This window comes from Larus michahellis, chromosome 7, assembly GCF_964199755.1.
Source record: "Larus michahellis chromosome 7, bLarMic1.1, whole genome shotgun sequence".
NCBI classification, from domain to species: Eukaryota; Metazoa; Chordata; class Aves; order Charadriiformes; family Laridae; genus Larus; species Larus michahellis.
The window spans coordinates 18,424,123-18,446,294 of record NC_133902.1 but is presented as its reverse complement, the minus strand read 5'-3'; the positions used below and the strand labels follow the sequence as shown (position 1 = coordinate 18,446,294).

Here is a 22,172-nt window from a genome sequence, read left to right as displayed (position 1 = left end):
GTTAGTTCCTACCTTAAGGTCTGGTATTCTGCATCAAATACTGTAAGCAAACCGGCTGTGACATTTCAAAACACATTCACAACGGTGTCTGGGTGCTATCTGGATGATCACACAATTATTTTCATCATGGTTCCCAACAGAAACGCCAGCTCCTTTGTGCTGGACAACGGTGGTTTGTAAGAGACAGGCCATCCTTCCCTAGAGGGTTTTCAAATCCACAGCAAAATGAGACTACAGGTGACAAGAAATACACAAGAAAAACAAATTCTCGGCGCAACAATCTGATCAATATGATAAGGAATGGCCTCTGATGGTATCAGTGATACAAACAGCATTGAGATAATGATTAAGGGTGAACCAAACACTTCCATCAAATAAAATGTACTTCATTTCCTCGCGTAAGGGTTGGTTAAGAAAGACTTGGCACGCTCTTACTGTCATCCATCTCCCTTTGGCACTGCAACAAAACAGGACCACTAGAGTCCGCGGGAGGGTAAGTCAGAGCTCCTGAACACTCACAGGTCCCCAGGAAAGTCCTCACCTGACAGAGAGCAAAAGCAGCGCCCCAGCTGCACAGGTCCCATATCCCACTGCAGTGTTTCCAACCCCCGAGCCTTTGAGGGTGTTCCCCAACGCGGCAGAAATGTGTTACACCATCATCAGGCTGGTCAGTAATGATCAACCTGTGCCCTTCATAATCCCGTTTCTACCACGCTTGAACTGCTATAGTTACTTAACTCGAGTATTTTTGATATTCTGTAGGTGGCATCGGTGACAAACCAGGCATTGCTCATGAGCTTCGAGGAAGCAAATCAATCAGGGCAGGGATGAATCCACACCTAACGCTCATTGCGTACAATTTCAAAGTCAAACATACTAAACATCTGGTAGCAACCCTAACATCCAGTGAATTCTGCAGCCAGCGCGGGAGGCAAACAGGGACTATTAGATAGGGATTCTCCTGTGCAGAAGCATAGCTCACCTACTGACCGGAGTGGCTATCCCAACAGCAAGCCACACGGCACAGACATTCGTAACACGACCTCCGCTGTCACCTACAGACTTTTAGAGTAATATGCGAGAGCATCGGATTTATTACGGACCTCGTCCTCAAAAGCAGGAGCGTGACTAAACTCGCCTGAGTTTGTCAAACCACGCTCTTTGAAAGTCTTGGACTCTGCTCTCACATTAATAGTTCTGTGCTATAAATACCTTGATTTCTTGCCCACCCTGCAAACAGCAACTTTAACTTCACATTTCTCTCCCTCTCAGCGCTGACTAAACCAGAACAGGCTCTGCCCGGGTGGCTCTGGCCTTCAGCCAGCCCAAGCACTTGTCAGAGCCCAGACCCAAGTCACCTCTGAGGGCGCCAGCAGAGACAGACACTGTACCGTGCAAGAAACGCAGCTGAAGATCATGAAATCACCAACAAATGCATACAGACTTCTGAAATTCAAACTAGAACAGCTAAAATTAAAGCCTCAAGGATGCCAGCGTAAGTAACTGTTCAACAGATTCAAGACGAAAAAAAAATAAAAAATCCCTAAGGTTGAAGGAAGTAATCTTAAAATCATCTAAAATTCACTAGTGACTCAGTGAGCAATACAGGCCTCAATCAAAAGTGACAGATCACTGGCAAAAACAGAAGAATAAAAATATGAAGCCTAATTGCACTCATTGCAAAGCCTTTGCAACTTCCCTTTTATGAAGGATTGCTCATCTGACAAGAAGAGCTGGCAGCTTCAGCCGTACTGTGCATGTCATACAGAAAAAAAAAACACCACAAACACACCAAAATCCTCCTAAAGGGCTTCTGTAAAGCCCCGCGGGCAAAATCAGAAGAGATGGCAACCACACTGCTGAGATGAACGTGGAAATCCACCCCAGCTGAAAAATAGTCGCCTTTATTTATGTAACTCACTCAAATACTGCAACTACACATCGTGCATTTTTGTCATTTTATTGCAGTTGCCCTGAAAGATTTACAGCCTCCAAGGCCCAAAAGAAATATACTGTTGCACTCCCCCAGCGCTCGTTGCCTTTGTTGGTCCACTTGCTCAGCACTCGACACCCTTGAGGGTCATTAGTTTTAAAACTAAAATCCAGTCCTATGCAGCAGCAGATCTTCACCCTGTCTTAAGGAGTTCGGTACGTTTAGCTCTGAGCAGGGAAAAAAAAAACTAAGGAGGCTGTAACCTGGTGCGCTACTGAGGTACCACTGCATCTGAAAAACAGAGGGGGGGCAAAAAAGAGGGGGGCGGGGGGGGCAAAAAAGAGAGGGAGAGAGGGGGGGCAAAAAGGGGGGGGGGGGCAAAAAGAGGGGGGGGGCAAAAAGAGGGGGGGGGCAAAAAGAGGGGGGGGGCAAAAAGAGGGGGGGGCAAAAAGAGGGGGGGGCAAAAAGAGGGGGGGGCAAAAAGAGGGGGGGGCAAAAAGAGGGGGGGGCAAAAAGAGAGAGGGGGGGGGCAAAAAGAGAGGGGGGGGCAAAAAGAGAGGGGGGGGCAAAAAGAGACGGGGGGGGGCAAAAAGAGACGGGGGGGGGCAAAAAGAGACGGGGGGGGGCAAAAAGAGACGGGGGGGGCAAAAAGAGACGGGGGGGGCAAAAAGAGACGGGGGGGGCAAAAAGAGACGGGGGGGGGCAAAAAGAGACGGGGGGGGGCAAAAAGAGACGGGGGGGGCAAAAAGAGACGGGGGGGGGCAAAAAGAGACGGGGGGGGCAAAAAGAGACGGGGGGGGCAAAAAGAGACGGGGGGGGCAAAAAGAGACGGGGGGGGCAAAAAGAGACGGGGGGGGCAAAAAGAGACGGGGGGGGGCAAAAAGAGACGGGGGGGGCAAAAAGAGACGGGGGGGGCAAAAAGAGACGGGGGGGGCAAAAAGAGACGGGGGGGGGCAAAAAGAGACGGGGGGGCAAAAAGAGACGGGGGGGCAAAAAGAGACGGGGGGGGCAAAAAGAGACGGGGGGGGCAAAAAGAGACGGGGGGGGCAAAAAGAGACGGGGGGGGGCAAAAAGAGACGGGGGGGGGGCAAAAAGAGACGGGGGGGGGGCAAAAAGAGGGGGGGGCAAAAAGAGGGGGGGGGGCAAAAAGAGACGGGGGGGGGCAAAAAGAGACGGGGGGGGGCAAAAAGAGACGGGGGGGGCAAAAAGAGACGGGGGGGGCAAAAAGAGACGGGGGGGGCAAAAAGAGACGGGGGGGGCAAAAAGAGACGGGGGGGCAAAAAGAGACGGGGGGGGCAAAAAGAGACGGGGGGGGGCAAAAAGAGACGGGGGGGGGCAAAAAGAGACGGGGGGGGCAAAAAGAGACGGGGGGGGGCAAAAAGAGACGGGGGGGGCAAAAAGAGACGGGGGGGGGCAAAAAGAGACGGGGGGGCAAAAAGAGACGGGGGGGGCAAAAAGAGACGGGGGGGGGCAAAAAGAGACGGGGGGGGCAAAAAGAGACGGGGGGGGGCAAAAAGAGACGGGGGGGGGCAAAAAGAGACGGGGGGGCAAAAAGAGACGGGGGGGGCAAAAAGAGACGGGGGGGGCAAAAAGAGACGGGGGGGGGCAAAAAGAGACGGGGGGGGCAAAAAGAGACGGGGGGGCAAAAAGAGACGGGGGGGCAAAAAGAGACGGGGGGGGCAAAAAGAGACGGGGGGGGCAAAAAGAGACGGGGGGGGCAAAAAGAGACGGGGGGGGCAAAAAGAGACGGGGGGGGCAAAAAGAGACGGGGGGGGGCAAAAAGAGACGGGGGGGGCAAAAAGAGACGGGGGGGCAAAAAGAGACGGGGGGGCAAAAAGAGACGGGGGGGGCAAAAAGAGACGGGGGGGGCAAAAAGAGACGGGGGGGGCAAAAAGAGACGGGGGGGGGCAAAAAGAGACGGGGGGGGGCAAAAAGAGACGGGGGGGGGCAAAAAGAGACGGGGGGGGGCAAAAAGAGACGGGGGGGGCAAAAAGAGACGGGGGGGGGCAAAAAGAGACGGGGGGGGCAAAAAGAGACGGGGGGGGGCAAAAAGAGACGGGGGGGGGCAAAAAGAGACGGGGGGGCAAAAAGAGACGGGGGGGGCAAAAAGAGACGGGGGGGGCAAAAAGAGACGGGGGGGGGCAAAAAGAGACGGGGGGGCAAAAAGAGACGGGGGGGGGCAAAAAGAGACGGGGGGGGGCAAAAAGAGACGGGGGGGGGGGGTGGAGAAAGAGAGAAAAAAAGATAAAAAGCCCAAAGAGATGTTTGATATCAGCCGGAAAGGGTGAGAAGCATCTCCTCCTCCTGCCTGCAGCACAAGGCAGGGGGGAGAAGTGAGAGCACGAGATCTGCAACTGCCGAGGAGTCACCCCACTGCACCCTTTTCAACCACCACTCCTCAAGAGGAGGCGAGGTCTGGTTGCACCCATAACCCACGTCCCCAGCACTGCCTCCAGCGCGCAATGGTTACGGAAGCGACGACTTCCTGGCCCAGAGCGCAGCATCGAGGAAGCTGCACATTCATTATCATTTTGATGACAGAATTATTTAGGTGACTTCGTTAGGTAGAGGCTAATGACACACATCCTGAAGGTGTGCATTCTCCGAGCTTTTCCCTTATGAAATGTCCAAGAGTTCATTGTTTGACTGGAAACCCCAAGAAACAGCCAACAAAGGCAGGAAATTATGCTGCTTTTTTCAGCAGTGAAAAATGACTGTGTTGACTTGCCACATCGCTACATAGGTAAGAGTTTTCCATCTATACAACGCACCCTTTAATTTCAACGTAGTCAAAATTATCTGCTCCTAAGACTAGTAATCAAAGTTAGCACCATGTTTTTTGGGGAGGACTGGAGAGTTAGTTTGCCAGCACCACACCATACTCCGAAAGCTGATTCCACTGCCAGAGAAACTTTCAAACACAAGTCTGCCCAACTAAATTACACCTGCTCGCTGGATGCAACTATTATTATGTATTTCTGCAATGACTGCTCTCAGGCCGATTTAAACTTCTTGCCAACATGTTTAAGATACAGCCAGTAAGTCATCTTGGGGCAAGCATAGTTTTTCGTGACTGATCCATTCCAAATTCTGCACATAAAAGCTTTTCCTCCAGTGTTATACAACCGTTCACTCTATTTACATAAGTCATACGCTTCATTAGACAAAAGAAATCTGCTAAGCTTCGTTATACTTCTAAAGAATTTAAAGGCTATTTGGGCAAGCAGCACCTGACTTGCAATATTCCTGTAGCACACCTGGCCGATATAGCTATGGGGTAAAACAACTGCTAACCCACGGCAACGTCTTTCCCCATCTCCACTTGAGTAACAAGTGACCTAAACCAGTTCCAGGAGCTCGCTGTGAGTTATCACGCGCTCCTTAGCATGGAAACAAGAGCCTCCATAAACGACTTCTGCGTTTAGAGGTCAAACCAGTACGTTTACCTGACAATTTTTTTTTAATCTGGGTTATAAATATTAACATACTTTGCACCACTTACTCATATGCCAATGAGCCTGTGAGTCACCTCAGGCTCGGTCAGTCCACATCCTGCTTAACACCTCGCCTTTCTCTTAAATGCAAATCAGTATTAAAAGGCAGCGTGTTCCTGAACCTCAGCCTGCACATAAGCATAAGGATTCCCTTCCAATATCCACGTACCAGCATGGGTGGACAGATGGGCTTGTCCAACAGCTCCTCTCCCGCGGTGACAGTTTGTGTCAATGGGTGACTAATCAACCCATTACCAGTTTATGGTCACAGGGGGCTGTTCTGAGACTTTATCTAGAAAACGTGCAACAGGTTCAGCTGGGATATCTGCTCCCTGCACCAGGCTGAGCAGTAAGTAGCTTACATGTCAGTCCTGATTTTTAAAAGAAAGCCTTAGAAAACTCCGTGCAACGTGAAGAATCGGCCACCCGAGGCGGCTGTCAACCCGCGGAGCAGTAAGTACCTCCCCGGCACCCGCCCCTGCGGAGCTGCGGGGGGCGACACCCCAACTCCAAGGGGACACCCAATTCCAGGCGGGACGTGCAGCAAACCCTCCGGGGCCCCGAAACCCTCCCCAGGCGCCTGGACACCCCCCACCCCCGTGAGCCGGGACACCCAGGGCACGCCGGGCTGCCCGCGGCAGGCGGCGCGGTGACAGCCCTTGCCGGGGCCGCGCCACACGCGGAGCGCCGGGCAGCGCCGCCAGCTGTCCCCGCTGTCCCCCGAGCCCACCGCGGGGCGGGGGGGGGTGTCCAGCACCGCCTCGCCCTTACCTGCTGCCGGGCGGCCGGGCTGAGGCAGCCGCCCGCCGCCTCCTCCTCCTCCATGGTTCCCCCCGCTCCTTCCCGCCGCACGAAGGCGCCCGGCCCGGCCCGGGGGGCGGAGCGGGGCGCTGCCGGCGCCGGCGGCTGCAGGGCCCAGAAAACACCACCCCGCCCCGGCAACGACGCGGCTGCTGGGAGATGCTTCTAAACACCTATAGGCACCAGCCGGCGTGTGAGCCTGGGAAATAAACCGCCTAACTGCCGCTAATTTGCCGCAATTATATCAGCAGGGTCGGGGGGTGGTGGTGGTGCTGCGCAGAGCTGAGCCGAGCCGAGCCGAGCCGAGCGAAAGCGGGCGATCCACACGCTGGGTGCGCCGGGGGCGGTTTTATCCGTTAAGAAATAGCAGTACGCTCCAGGCAACAATAAAATAATTAAAAAAAAAAAATGGAGCAAAAGAAAAGGACGGGGGAGGAAAAAAAAAAAAAAAAGAAGGAAAAAAGCATCTAATTGAGGTCTGAGTACTGCAGAAGAACAATCGGGAACAGTGTCTTGACCAAAAAAAACCAAAAAGGGAATTCTGCATTTCAGAAGTCTCTTGTGCCTAAAACACACCAAGGGAAAAGCCAGAAGGATTAGAGGACACAAGTGTTTGTAAACGACTCTAAGTGTGACAACACTGCAAGAATAAGGGACAGACAGAGCAGAAACCCTGTCTCCATGGAAATTAGCACCATCTCTGCATTCCACCTGATTTCATCCATACCATCTCTTGATTGCCCCGATGTCACCCCAAGGGCACACACCTACCCCCTCGCAGCGACGAGAGGGCAGGGGGGAACCACCGGGGCAAGGGAGAGTTACGGAGGCTCAAGCAGCATGTGTTACCCATTGCAACTTTTGCAGCAGCAGCAACAGCCGAACACACGGAGAGTCATCTCCTGCTGACACCGGGTTCTTCCCGGTTGCAGAGACAAGCACAACAGGTCTTTCCTTAGCAACCAAACCCCACGCTGGCTCCTCCTGCCCAGTCAGCCGGGGAGCCCAGAGAAGCCTCCACCCAGCATCTCAGCCCAGTTTTTCCATGAGCTGCCAATCTGGTACAGAGAATCCATATTTTTTCCGGCTGGCAGAGCACATGCTGCTGACAATATTTAAGCTAATTTATAAGAGCTGGCGTTATTTTACATTTGTGAGCAATACTTGAGCTGGATTCATTGAGTCCCTGGACCCCAGACACATCCCACTGCCCCTGGACATGGGGACAGGGACATGCTTCCTTTAAATAAAAGGCATTAGGGGTGTCTAACTTGCACCTCGGCCCTGGGGAAAACCCTGATGAAGTGAGAGGAAGCTTTGCATTTGTAAAACAGGCTGTGGTTTTACGTAAGTCACAGAATCACAGACTGGTTTGGGTTGCAAGGGAGCTTCGAAGACCACCTAAGTCCAACCCCCTGCCATGGGCAGGGACATCTCCACTAGACCAGGTTGCTCAGAGCCCTGTCCTGAGGTCAAGCCCCTCCAAGGACGGGGCAATCCACACCTTCTCTGGGCAACCTGTTCCAGTGTCTCACCACCCTCATCATAAAGTATTTCTTCCTTATATCTAGTCTCAATCTTCCCTCTTTCAGTTTTAAAACCGCTACCCTTCGTCCTGTCACTACAGGCCCTGATAAAACGTCTCTCTCCATCATTCCTATAAGCACCCTTTAAGTACTGAAAAGTTGCAATGTCTCCAAAGTCTCCACCTATCATTAAACTCCAAAAACCACCCGCTGAGCCTACAAGCCATTTTGTTTCCTCTTCATTTATATTTTCCTTCATTACAGGGTAAAGGACCCAACTTGGCTTGAAAAAAAAAAAAATCTGAACTGTCTTAAATCCACTTCAATGTGTGTATGAAAATAAAGCAACTAACAGATATATAAATAATGTATGTTCCAGTGAGGCAGGAACATAATCACATGCCTCAAAGGTATTGGGTTTTTAATTAGAAAAAGTCAGGCTTAAGCTACCCTGAAAGCTGATAACCGGAAATTCAAGGATACACTTGTGTTCAATTTCTTGCTGGTAAGCCTGCTAGCAGGAGGGTACGGCAGGTACGCCTGCATAGCAAGACGTGTGAAATAAAAGAGGAAAAGGAAGTCAATCAATAGAGTCTGCCCAGCACGCTTCATAGGCAGGCACTATTCAGTACAGACAAAACATGCCTCGCCTCATATGTAGAAGTTTTAACAGCGAAGGAAAGGAAATTGGTGTTAACCATGTAAATCTGAAGCATCACAACAACTCAGCATGAAGAAGTATGCATATTGCCGTCTTAGCTTAAAATAGACAATTTGTTCTGGTTTTCTTGGTTAATGAGAATTAACGTCCCTTTATGTTTACTGGCAAATCTGTACAGTTTTTGTACTATCTGTCATTTGAAAGATACACCAGGGATGCGAGCACCTCCTATACAAGGCATAAATGACTGAGGACCCCCCCTCCCCACACACACCTTTTTCTAACTGCTTTTTAAATCAACACAGAAGCCAAGATGTTTGGGTTTATTTGGTTTACTTGAGGAAGCACTTCATACCTCAGGACAAATTCAAATAGACAAGCGTGCTATGGACCTCCTGGGTAGGAACTGAAGGATCAGGAGGTCTCTTTAATAGTAGTGAACTTCCATTTTTCGGGAATACAGAGCTGACAACATGCAAAACGCACTTCAGCGTGTCTGAACTGATTTTATATGAAGTGACGCCCATTCTGCTTGAATTTCCAAACAGATCCTGACAGATTTCCCAAGAACTGGAATTCTCTGTATACCCACGTACACGCTCTCTTCCTCACCTCTCCTTCCTCCTGGCGCTCGACGCTCCGCTGGATCCTTCAGACACCGCTAAATAGAAAGCGAGCACATGCAGTTCTGCGACTACAGGAGCTGAGCCACCATCTAGGAAGCCAGTGATGCATTTTACTTGATTCGCTTGCCAAAGCTATTTAACATCGTTAAGCTGATAGTAGTTAGCTCTGACACCTCGCCCTTCCAACCGCTGCTATTGTAACTTGGAGGAGCAGGGGGGGGACTCGCAGCACCTAGAGAACACTCTGAAAGTGAGTATTAGTCTATTTTTTTTTCTTCCCCCACCTCAAAAATGCAGCGCCTATTTAAATCATACCACCCCCGTACTCAGAAAGATAGCAAAAGAATCCAAAGCTCTGCTAAATATCATGCCTTCAGTACATGGTTCTTGTGTCCGCGTGTTTCCCAGCTGGAACAGGACATTGCAAGAGCGCCGCGAATTCAGCGAGAAACATCTAACCAGGGAGAATGTTCACGATGGAAATATACATTACATGTAGTACCCTGATAAACTGAGCATATGAAAAAACAGGTAACAGAAGAGAGTTAGAAGGAAAAAAAAAAAAGCTGACGTTGTTATAAACCCAACAGGTTAACTGCAAGTTAATCTTAGGGACTTCTAAAGCAGAAAAAGTGACCGTGCTTAGGACAGCAGCTCAGTTTCTGATGGCACAGACTCCTCATCTCTCCTTGGGGAACACACCTCACCACTGCAAACACACACACAGAGAAAAGGCACACAACACAACGCGTTCCTCAAAAAAAAAAAAACCAACCAGGCCTAAACGCTAAAAAAAAATAAATAAATCAGTTTTACAGAACTGCAACCTTTCACCCAGAACTATCAAGGAGCTGCGTCAAAAGGAAGAAGGAAAGATCACACAGTCATCTTCGAGGTATGTTACAATCGCCGATCATGCAAACAAATTCCAAGGAAGCACAGGTCACACCTAAGTGATTATTTCTGTCCTCAAGGCATGTTGTGCCAGAGGTAGTTGAAGGGGCATGGAAGCAGGGATTCAAGTAGGAATAAAGCAGTCAAAACCTTTACGGACGGGTTTAAACACCAAAAAAACCTGCAACGTAGCGCACGCCGGCTCCAGCTTGGGCCACCCTAATATTAATTCTTACGCAGTATCAACAGCCACCTTGCAACACTACCTGTCACTTACATGCGTAACTCAGCTTACGTCATTTAGATCTAAAAAAAGAAATTCCATTGTGGCTTTCCTTTATTCTCTTCAAGTAGTATCTCTTAGAATTTCAGTAATGTCCCTCCATACCACATTTACCAGTGGTCTTCCAGTGGGAAGAGACAAAGCAAGTCTTACTGGGTGGAAAAAAAGGCTGGAAAGTATGCCATATTAGAAGAGAAATTAGAAAAATTTGTTTACTCGAGCCTTTTTTAAGTTCGTAATCTTGTACTTCTACTGTTCAAGAAAGTCTATAAAGATCTCTGGAGTAAAGCCCATCTGAAGCCACAAAGACAGAAGAAACTGCGCACGCATGTCCCTGCATCATCCCTCTGCTGTGGGCATCCTGGCAGCCTCGCAGCTCCGCTGGCAAAGCTAACAAAACCTCCTTGCAAACCGTAACCAAGGCAATGAACTCAAGTATACAACAACTAAGTGCTGCTTAGGAAAACAATGTCCGGTTTTCATCACCAAAATGTACTTGCCAGTATCAACAGATGATTTTCTGTCGAGGGCAGGACGCGAGGCAGGAAGGAGGAGGAAGGAAACTGCTGAACCAGGCGCAAGGGCTTCTCGCCGCACTCAAGTCAGACAAACTGGATGACATTAGTGGGGAAACTGGAAGACACTTGGGCAGCCTATAGGTGGCACGTTTATCATTCAGCTCAGGGAAACCATTCCACTTCAAAACTCAAAGGCAACGCTGTCGTGAACGTTTGGAAATTGAATATATTAAGGCCTCGCTACTATCAGAAAGCTTCAGAAATTGGAAATATAAGGCGTATGAAAAGTTACATGATCTTTCCATATTGGAAAAGACAGATTTAAGAGTAGTTCCCATAAGCCAATGAATTCCTGACCTAGTCTTAAACATGTCTGTGCCTTTGCTTAACAATAGAAAAAAAAAAAAAAGCTACAGAATTTTAAAAGATGAGAGCAAAAAAGCTTTGGTTAGGAGCATCTTGTAGAACCTGAATATACAGATATCTGTGTAAAAAACCATATGCAAAGGAGATCCAGTAAGAGACTTTGCCTTGTAAAAAAAGTGCTTCTCTGCTGGCGCACCCACAATATTAGGCTTTATCATCTCCCAGGCTCTACCTCAAACTTCAGAAGCTTTAAAGAGTTAGAAGCTGCATTAACTAATTCCACCACGACCAGAAGTTTTGTAAACTGGAAACCCAACAGTAATTTCAAAGAGTACCCCGCAGAAGGGCAGAGGTTCTGCACCTCAGTCCTACCCCCGTTGGGGCATTAGGTGGGGAAACGCAAGAAGCACTTGAAAACTCTGGGAGCACCATGGTTACCTCATCAAACTCCAGCTCAACACACACACAAGAAGGCAACCAACATCCAACTCACAGTAAAAGCCAAGTCCAAAAATTCAGACTTACACCTAAGCGTAATTATGGTTTCAGCCCAAAGGTTTGACTACATTCACCACCGAGAACAAACTGGTACAGCATCCTGAACGTGCAACGATCACACGATGCAATCCTACAAGACTGAAGTTTGGTGGGAGACTAAATAAGAAGTCTTTTCATAGCAAGCTTTTCTTGCAAGGGTGTTCCAAGACTGATTTCTTATTTCGTTCTTAAAGTTTCTCAGAATACCAGAGCTTTGTTCTTCTCTTTCCGTTAATTCCCCAGCGCCAGGAGCAGGCAGTACGAAGAGGCAGACGCTCCCCTCTGACATGCCGATGGTGCTGTTGCAAGTTATCTGCGTTTAAGGGTTCAGCATTCTTGGTCTTCTTGCTTCACATTTTGAGCCAAAAGACCGGGAAGAGGAGGAGGGGAAGAGACCCACGACTAATGAGGAATTTAGACATGAACATTGTCCCCTTTGGAGAAACGTTTGCTTATGTGTTTGCCAGGAAACCCATCTCGGAGATATAATTTAAGCATGTGACCAGAGGCTGGAAAGTCTTGTTGACACGGACCTTCCCCCCCCCCCCCCATAAAGAAGGAGAATGTTTATTCTGCAGAAGGCCGCAGTGAACAGCATGTACAGCTCCACGATGTAAGAGACAATTAGCGAGTTGCGTCCTGCTTCATAAATTATATTGCTGGGCAGTCACAAGGGGCCGCTGCTAAAAATACAGCCTAAACAATAACCAAGCTCCATTGTGAGCTCACGTGAGTTACCAAAGTAAATCCTGCCACGGGGATTAGACCTCAAAACACCTGTTAGAAGTGAGGTATCCCATAACCATTTCCATAGATCCTAGCAGTGGTTGAGGGGCATTTATTCCCTGAGTAAATGGGTTGGGTTTTTTTTTGTTTTTGTTTTTTTTTGTTGTTTTTTTTTGTTTTTTTTTTTTGTTTTGTTTGTTTTTTTTTTTTTAGGAAAAGTGCTTGAAGCATGTCCTTCAGTTCAAACCAACCCTCTCCATGACGGTTCAAAGCAGCTTCAGAGGCAAGACTCCAAAGAAAATTAGCGTGACAACTCAACAGTTCTGTAGAATCCTGTAAAAACAGATTTTTTTCATAAGCAACATAGCTCCAGAGCCTGGAGAACAGGAACATCAACTGCTTACAAACGGAAAGGGATCCTAAACTGACAAGAGTCTGTACATATAGGGCATACCACTTGCACTGCTGTTTAGCAATAAATAACTTGTTCTTTTTGTTCTTTCTTCCTTGGTTTTTGTTTTTTTTTTTTTTGTGGGGGTTGGGGGGGAGGGATTTTTTTCTGGTGTGTTTGGTTTTTGCTTTTTTTTTCCAGATTATGGAAACGGGACAATTCCAGTACAGAATGGTGGCTGGCAGCTCTGCAGAAGCGTGTTACAGCTTTAAATCCCACCCAGTTTTCTATAGGTAGCGTCCTTGGCAAAGGACCAGCGCAGTATCAACTAACCACATTTACGTCACTTCTCCAATTGGCGCTTCCTCTCAAAATACCCCTAAATCCACGAGTGGCTGCTGCCACCAGAGAATTTGGATGTCACCCTACAGCTGTTATCTCAAGGAACAAAACCACACGTTTTATACGCCCTCTATAATACCGCGCTCATATACTTTAGATCAAAACTGTTACTCATGTAAAATAGTTTTGAGGGAGTCAACATTGGCCTTGGAAACAGCTGGCTCACTCATTCAAGTACATGAATGAGAATTGCTGAGTTTACAGCGATACCTACGTGGGAAAAATTCAACAAAACCAGCTAACTGACAATATTAACAAATACTAAACTGGAATTTCACAAGAAAAGCATACAAAGCTTCCCAGTGTTGACTCCTGAAATACTTATTTGCATGAAGCTGCATTCAGGGGCTTCTTCCACTTGCTTTACCCCAACTTCTTTATAGAACAGAGAAATACCGCTTTTGCAGTGACCACACCGATCCTTTCAGTTCTCCCTCTGTTAGATACCAAGTGCTTTGCGGCAACTGTTTTCCTTATTTAAAATTTAGATAAAACGGAACCTCAATAGGACACAAGTAGAATGGTTGTGTTCCAGAGTACTTTTAAATACTGTATTTCTGTTTGATTGTAGAACAGCCTTTGTAATTAAAGGTGCACAGAGTTCACAGCAGACTTTAGAGACCTTAAAGAAATCCGTCTGACAGAGGGGTAGCGAGCAAAGAGAGGGCACCTAAGGGAGATACGAGCTCAGAAAACCCATCCCACAGTAAGGCTATTGTATGTACACCTCAAAAAGCTTTAAATATTTCTTTATTAAAAAAAAAATCTGTAGGCTTGGCTTTCTGAATTTCTCTCTTTGGAGAGAAAAAGACCACATGCTTGCTATAATACAGGAGGTTATCCAGGAGGTGAAAACGAACCAGCAACATCCAGAACTTTTGCTTAAATCACATATAAATGGAAAGATGAAAGATTAGTTACCACCTTGACGACCATGCATTCTTGCTAGTTTGATATCTTTGTGCGATACCACAAATTAAAAAAAATAAATTAATAAGTTTAATTCTATTTCAGACTGTTGGTGCTCGACTACCATTTCCTTCGAGCGATGGAGCAAAGCTGCAACCGGAGGAGTTCAGCCAAGAGACTCTGAGTAAAGGAAGCGCACAGGCAAAATTGATTCAGCCATTGGTACACGTTACTGAAGAGCAAACACATTTGTCTTGACCATGCTGACGGGGAAAGTAAGCACAATAACCAAGTCTGGAGCCTGCAATAAACAGCAATATTTCATCCGGCTTCTTTACAGCATAAACAGAGGTTAGGGAAGGCTCCAGGGCTGGGCAAGCGCCAACATCACTTTGAACACTGACATAAACAGGTATTTTTTTTTTTGTTCCTGATTGGCAAAAATATCTGAAATACAAATAGGAATTGAAATTCAGGGACTGCTACAAGCAATGTAATCTGTGGGTACTGCGTTCTGGTCTCTACTAGAAATTTGCAATGAAATTGCAATGAAATTGCAAATTTCATCTGAATAGAAGTCAGCAAATCTTGAAGACAGCTCTGCGCTTATAGCGCATTAAAACGCAGATACAAACCTCAGCACCTGCTTAAAACAATGCTCAAACTACCAGTCAAGAGAAAAAAAAAAAAAAAAGAAAAACCCTAACACGTTCTGAAATAAAGGTTACTGATATTGCTTTAGGGATCACCCAACTTGTGACAAGAAGTTATATAAAGCTATAAGAAAGGGCGTAAATAAAAGATTAAGTTCTGTTTTGTTTCTCAAATCAAGTGCACTTGCTTTCTGGTTTAATCACCTTAAAAAAAAAAAAAAAAGCCCAACCAAAAACACGCCATTACCTGCATCACAGTAAGAACAAACCCATTTGCAGGGAATTTATGTATCCACTGCCACCACCGTGTCTCCACAGAACTGCAGCCTGTGCATCCAGACAAGTTTCCAGACCGATTTATTCTTTTAAGGCTAAGTAAAACGATGCTTAGAAATTTCAGGTAATCCACTGAATACTCCCCTACATTATACACTCTTGCAAGACGCAGTTAATAGATCTCAAATGTTATCAGATACCCAATAGCTGGTGCCGCTTGGTCAGACACTAATGAAATGTCCGGTTCTTGGCCATGCAAGTTATGTGGCAGTGAGAAATTATGCCAACAAATAGCGTGAAGTAAAGAAGATAAGAGATAAAAGGGGAAAGGCGCTGAAAATAACTGCAGATCAAGCAAAGCACACAGTGGGATGTGCAGAAAACATTATATAGATTAAATAGATGATGACTACAGAACAAGAGCGCACAAGAAGGAAGGGAAATAAGATACTAGGGAAAATTAAAAAAAAATCAGGAAGGGGAATAAAAAAAAAAAAAGGCCTAATAAAAGCCTAAGAGATGAGCACCAAAGCCTAGGGGACCCAAGATTTAACAGCCATGTTTCAGTTCCCGCACACAAACAGCTCAACATCAGTCACGTGAATGAAACTCAACAGCTTGCAGTGCTAAGACAAATTGTATCATTATTTTGAAGTGGTGTAAGATTGGAATTAGATCATGTGAACTGCTGTTACTTCAGCGCCACACTAATGTGAGACCTCCCCATTTTGCAATAGGTCAGAACAATTTGTCTCCGAAGTTTCAGTGGGAAATTTTTTTTAAGAGCTTCGGGCCAAGAACGAGCCAGTGAAGTTGCACAGGTCTCCGCCATCAATTAGGAGCAAGTCAGAATTCCACTGCGCTTTAGTTTCTTGCCCAGAGAACAGGGATTATACGTCCCTCTGGAGGAAAACAAATACAATTAGTATTTTGAAATCTTCAGACACAACGCACTACGTATAGAGATTTTACGCCAGCAGAGCAATTGAGAAACCACAAAAAAAATATTAATCTTTCACACAGCTATAGCATTTGTATTTATTGGGTATACAGGAAGGCACACAGGAAGCAAAAAGAGCTTTTTTTTGGAATTTCGTTTTCAGGAACAACTTGCATAACAGAGCAGGTCTCTGCAGCCAAGAACAGCAGCCCGTGAAGTGCAGCTCAGGAGTGCTGACTACGGGAGAGGAGAGACGAAAGAGATCTTAATACCGGCAGCAAAGCAGGCACCTGCCAAGTCTGGTACAGTTACAATACAGGCTTCTCTCTGCTTTTACAAAAAAAAAAAAAAAAAAAAGAAAAAAAAGTCATACTATATACTAACAGCACAGCAGTATAAATTATTGGTGAAAAAAATTAAAAAGCAAATTAAATGCGTTTACAGATTTAGTCCTCTTGATATAAAAGAATACTCTAATTTGTAGAGGTACGCAGTAAAGCAAGTCTTAAGGTCAATATCCCACCCAGAGGATAGATGAGGGGAGTATTGCTGATTAATTATTCCCTCTAAAAAGGCCGAGAATGAACTTCAAGCTTGTTTAATCTGGCCTGAAACCCACAAGAGGGAGCAGCAATCAAGCAAGGCGAACATGTTTTGTGTTTCTAAAGAGACAGTACTTCCACCACACAAATCTGTATTCCCCACTGGTCAGTAGAAATGTTTAATTATCTGACTGCTCAGTCACTGACAATTGTGGATGAAAATTGTTAGCAACTTTTAATCTGACCTTGGGATAAGAAAGAGGGTAAGAGACCACAGTTAGAAGATGTACCCTTCTGTATTCCTACCAAGGACATGGTTGAATTTATTATTACCCTTACCAAATGCATTTCAACCACCTATGTAAAGAAGCAAAACAATAAAGGTGGCAGGGGGTGGGGATATTTAGAGTCTGTGTTAAGTTTCCAGAGCCCCCAGACACCCAAAAAAATGCAAATCCTACAAAAATTTATTTTGCTAGCAATTCATATTTTGTATCCTCGCTCCTCTCTTCCTCAGTGCTTCTGAAGAGCCCCAACAAAATCTCCGTGTTTAGAGAAAAAACGGAGAAAAAGTACCAGCCTTTCAAAAGATAACAGCTTCTGCATTCAGCATCACATCAACACAGCAGGAAAAAAAAAAAAAAAAAGTTCACAGGTTCACAACATTGTTTCTTGCAGGGTCACAAAACCAAGGCTGTTTGTAAGTGGAGGAATAGAAAGAAATGAGAGAGCAGCTTGCTTCATTAAGTTAGATGGTTTTTAAGTAGGAGCACCTCAGAGCTCAAAGCAGAAGCTGAGGACTCAACTAAACTCTTATTTGAGGCAGAACCTGCCACATCACTTTGTATCCCACCTCCCAGCCCAGTAGTTCAAGATCTATTTATAATTTATTGCGTTTTCTTAGTTAAGAGCAGGAATTGTAAAGAGAGCACATTCAACTATAAATTGTGATAGAGAGCGGAGGATACTGAAGAGTTTCAAACGAATACTTCAAGACATGATTTCTTCTTTTCATGCTTCAAGGCGATCCCAGGAGGGCTGATGAAGCGTATCTGAGCAGGTCACAGATGCAGGAGCCACTCCATCAGCCACCTACCACCCCATCCTGTGCTGAGGAGCCGGGCTTGGGCAATGGCACCCACGGGCTTTGAGCTGCCAGTGCTGTGTCCAGCCAGGCCCATGCAGTGAGGCTGCGGAGAGTGCCATCACAACCACCCCCTGAACACCACAGGCTTGGGGATGAGTAGAGCTGCTTGGTGGGAAAGGACCTGGGGGTGTTGGTCGACAACAGGCTGAATGTGAGCCAGCAGTGTGCCCAGGTGGCCAGGAAAGCCAGCAGCATCCTGGCCTGTCTCAGGAACAGCGTGGCCAGCAGGACTGGGGCAGTGACCATCCCTGTACTGGGCACTGGTGAGGCCCCACCTCGAGTTGGTCTCTTCTCCCAAGGAATAGGCGATGGGACAAGAGGAAACAGCCTCAAGTTGTGTCAGGGGAGGTTTAGACTGGATATTAGTAAAAATTTTAAACCGAAAGGGTCATTGGAACAGGCTGCCCAGGGAAGGGGTTGAGGCACCATCCCTGGAGGTATTTAAAAGCCGGGCAGACACAGTGCTTAGAGATATGGTTTAGTGATGGGTTTGTCAGAGTTAGGTTGATGGTTGGACTCAATGATCTGAAAGGTCCCTTCCAAATCCAACGTAGGCAATTCTATGATTCTTCTTGTGGCTCCTGCAGGATGAGTTTGGACTTCTCATCCCCCCGTAGCTGTTGTTACTGCTCTCCCTTCCCAGGTTTCTCCCTCTGGTTTATCCACAGTGAGCTCAACAGGTATTTGATTCTGTGCACACACTACTCACCTGAAAAATGGGGGAAAAGTAGAAATCTGAATTTAATTGAAACTATGCCTTGGATCATAAAAAAAAAATAGGGTTTTACATTCATCTGCAAAATCCAGCACAGTGGCTAGCAAGCCAATATCACACACAAAAAAGAAAAAACAACCCATTTTCACATGTTCTGGGTTCCTTTGGGAGTTGACCTTGCACACACCAGTCGCTCCAATACAGACTTCAATAAAAGCTCTGACTGCTCCTCATGCTTCCCTGAGTTTTTAAAGCCGTCTGTTACGGTTGCAGAATCACTCGGAGCCACAGACATACAAAACATAACTGCTTTTAGAGGCACGTCTGCCTGCGAATACAAGATTTGCTGGTAATCATTCAAGAATGTTAATGTCAAATATTAATAATCATAATACAGTTTACTACTAAAGCTAGAGCAGTCTTTTAGGTTATATAAAAAAAAAAGCAACACATAAGGAAGTTATACACCAGAATAACTTCCATTTATTTTCTTAGCTCTGACAACAGTTCACGTTTCCCAGGTAGTAGTGTTTCAGAAAATATTCACGATAACTTCTCCAAAGCTTTAATGATGCTTATAGCCATATCACCTTGCACAGCCAGGTAGTATAAAAGTTTAAACCAACTAAAATTCAGAAAGAAGACCTCCCAGCCCTCCATGTTGCCAGAAGCAATGACACTTTAATAGGTAGCATCAGCTTCTATTAAATCTCCAAATCTCCATGGCTCAACAGCAGCAATTAACCAGGGGAGTTAACGGAGCTCCTTGAAATTTGAGATGCTGCCTGGAAGGTAAAGCATCTCCTTGAGGTCACAGAGAATTCCTTGTGACCTTTTGCAAATGCAGATAAATCCCTTCGTTTGTCCCTGCTGAACTCCAAAACATCCACCTGCTTTTCCCTGGCAGTTACGCGAGGATCTTGAGCCAGCGCACTTTATCCAGTTTGAACACTCCTGTCTCCTGCATTACAAGCAGCCTGCTGATAAAAAACGTACACTTGCCAAGCCAATTCCAAAAAAAAAAAAAATAATCAAGTAGTTGAGACACAAGGGCATGAATGGCAAACGTATTCAGCTACTCACAGCCAACAACAGTGAAGCAAGCAGCACTACCTGACCATTTTAAATGACTCTTCAAAAAAAAAAAAAAATCTAAGAATTGCCGCTGATCAAAAGATTACCAAAAAAATTGCACAAATAAATTTAAGGTAGAGCTGCTGAGAGCAGCTAGATGCAAACTGAATTATGGAATGACTTACTTGTCTTTAAATCCAGCACAAACCTTTTGTTAGCAGTGCATTTTAAACACACCATACAGAATCTGCAGATACTGCACGAGTCTTATGGAGTAAAACTTGTTAGGGGATGAAAGCGTGTAAATATAGCATACAGCTTGGACACGTTCCACCTACATGTAACTGAGAAAGCCTACTTTCACCTCGCAAAAGCATTTAACACTACTTTAGGTCTAGCAAATGCTGAGGAACAGACTTGTGAGCTATTTATACGCAGAGATAAAGGTGCCAAAAAAGGTTTAAAAAAAAAACAAAAAAAACCTTGAGGTCATCAAGCCTCAGTCTATTTAGGAGATATGGTGTTCCTGCTACACAGCCAGCTCTTCATATAGCTGCTAGCAGAGAACAAGCAGAATAAAGTAAATCCCGGGAGCGATGCACTGCGTCTCTGAAATAACACATTTAAATAAGCAAAGAGAGAAGCTAGAAGTGCTGAGTATTTGGCCAGTAAATTTCAATGAGTGAATCCCACCCTTTAAGAGCAGGTACCTGTTCTTAGTGGCCCTAGGAATCTGTAGTAGTCCTATGGTTTTGTTCCTTAGTAAAAAAAAAAAAATACGAAGCTAAATGCCTCTTTAGCCCAAGCAGAACTAGGTATCCAAACCTGAACTTTGAAGTTTCAAGGTAAATGATGAAAATTCATCCATTAAGGAAATAAGTAATTTTTCTTTAGATAGTACACGATCCAGTAGTTAACAGCAGGCTTAAGATTTGCTTGAAATAAAACATGTGGAGGATTTTACACCATTACACAATTAATGAAACAGTCACTTCACAGGGGGAAGCAATATCACAAAATCTCATCACTGCTCCGTTCGTACCGGCGGGAGGGGGGAAATGCGGTGGAATTATATCATTATGAACTATACGGGGCTTCTGAAATGCTGGAGATGTGAAGGTTATCTGAAAACAACCTTGAATGTTCAGAGGAGACGTCCCCCGTTACGTTAATGGCTCGACAAGAGCCACAGTCAGCAAAGTACCAAGACTGGAAAAGCCACCGGAGCACAGAACTCACAGGTTATGCAAATCCAGTATAGCGTCCATACCAGGTCTGGGAAAAGCAAGGCTAAATCTCTCCAAATGGGAGAAGCTTTGCCAAAAATCCAGCTACATATTAAGAATAAGCATGATAAACAGTGCAGGTTTTGACCAAAATGCCATTATAACCATTCTGCTGCAATAAACTGCTCGCAGATGCTCACATGCTTCAAGAGTATTTATCAGATCACCACAACGTGGCACACTACACCTGCAAAGAGACTACAGCTAGCGTCCTGGCAATTACCTGGATGCAAGGAAACACTATACACAAGAACAAGTAATTGTTATCAAAGGCACACTTAGTAGCTAGAAATTAAGATGTCAAATAATATTTCTAAGTGTGTCAAATACCCCATATTATTTTTTATCTGAAAAGCAGGAGAAAAATCCATCCATGGATTATTTAAGAGACAAAGAAGTGCAGAGCAGCATCCTAAGGAAACTCTACATACAGAGATATGTCTGTGGAAGCAGCTCTCTAGCTATGCAAGAAACAGCTAATTGCCTGCTTTTGAAGAATTTAGGCAATGTCTAATTCAGAAGGAGCATCGGGTCACTTCATATTAAGCACTTTAATTAATCTGCTTTATGGCAGGCTTAAGTGCTGAGCACTGATACCGAACACTGGGTGTGCATCATCCAGGACAGCCAGGTCCCCATCCCTCTGTCCTCTTCACCGGCCAGGTCTTCCACTCCAACCCAGAAATAAGGATCCCCCCACCACAAATACTGCTTCGAGGGGTGGGAGGGAAGGATGTCCTTACTCTCCCACGTTCCCAAAGAGTCACCGAGATGCGCAATGGTTTCAACGGGCAACACTCACTAAACATCAGCCTTTAAGAAATGCCTTGGGGCTGTGCACCTTCCAGTTGAGGACACGGCAGCTCCTCTCCAGGGCAGCTGGCAGCCAGCCCAGCGGGACGCTCCGCTCTGTGGCTGTCCCACTTCCCAGCAGAGACCGAAGCTGGAGTTGCACACAGAACATCAGGCAGGGGCTACACTTGGGACACAAGCACCGAATCCCACAAGCCCCGCACTCCCCTCCATACACGCTGATGGTATTTCACTTTCTGTGTCAGATATAGGACCCCACTGAGCTCATCACGGAGCGCAGAGCAAACACAGGCTTTTGCAGGTAAATCACAGCCAAGCTTGACTTGGGAGGTGCCACTTTTAAATACAGGTTAAGAAGAGAGGCCACCTGAATGCACACTGCAAAGGATGCAACGCACACACCAGGAGCACACCACGCTGCTGGCTACAAGCCCACCTCTCCAGCGGCTGCTCCTGAACCAGAAATTATATGCCATGATCTGATCTCCTCTAACAGGTGATTCTTCCCCACTAAAAACACAAGCAGGCTGCGTAACTTTAAAATTTTAAATTGCCCTTAGTTTGTTCACCAGGCTCAGGTTTAACACTTCTGGAGATAAATCATCCAGATTAAGTATAATGGAATATCATTACAGCTCTGTTGCAATATTTACTCTCCA

General features: G+C 46.1%; 1 protein-coding gene across 29 annotated transcripts in view; it reads right to left on the bottom strand.

The window, feature by feature from the left end:
* LRRFIP1 (LRR binding FLII interacting protein 1) overlaps window positions 1-22,172 on the bottom strand; it is a 115,251-nt gene that overhangs the window by 67,889 nt on the left and 25,190 nt on the right. Inside the window, exon 1 of one of the 29 annotated variants that reach the window (XM_074595279.1) lies at window positions 6,199-6,359. The exons of 27 other annotated variants lie outside the window; for them this stretch is intronic. In XM_074595279.1, coding sequence (XP_074451380.1) covers window positions 6,199-6,252 — 54 coding nt within the window. In that variant the 5' untranslated portion in view covers window positions 6,253-6,359. Of the gene's footprint in view, window positions 1-6,198; window positions 6,360-22,172 lie in introns of those variants that run through there. One more of the 29 variants, XM_074595276.1, reaches the window with a different exon arrangement.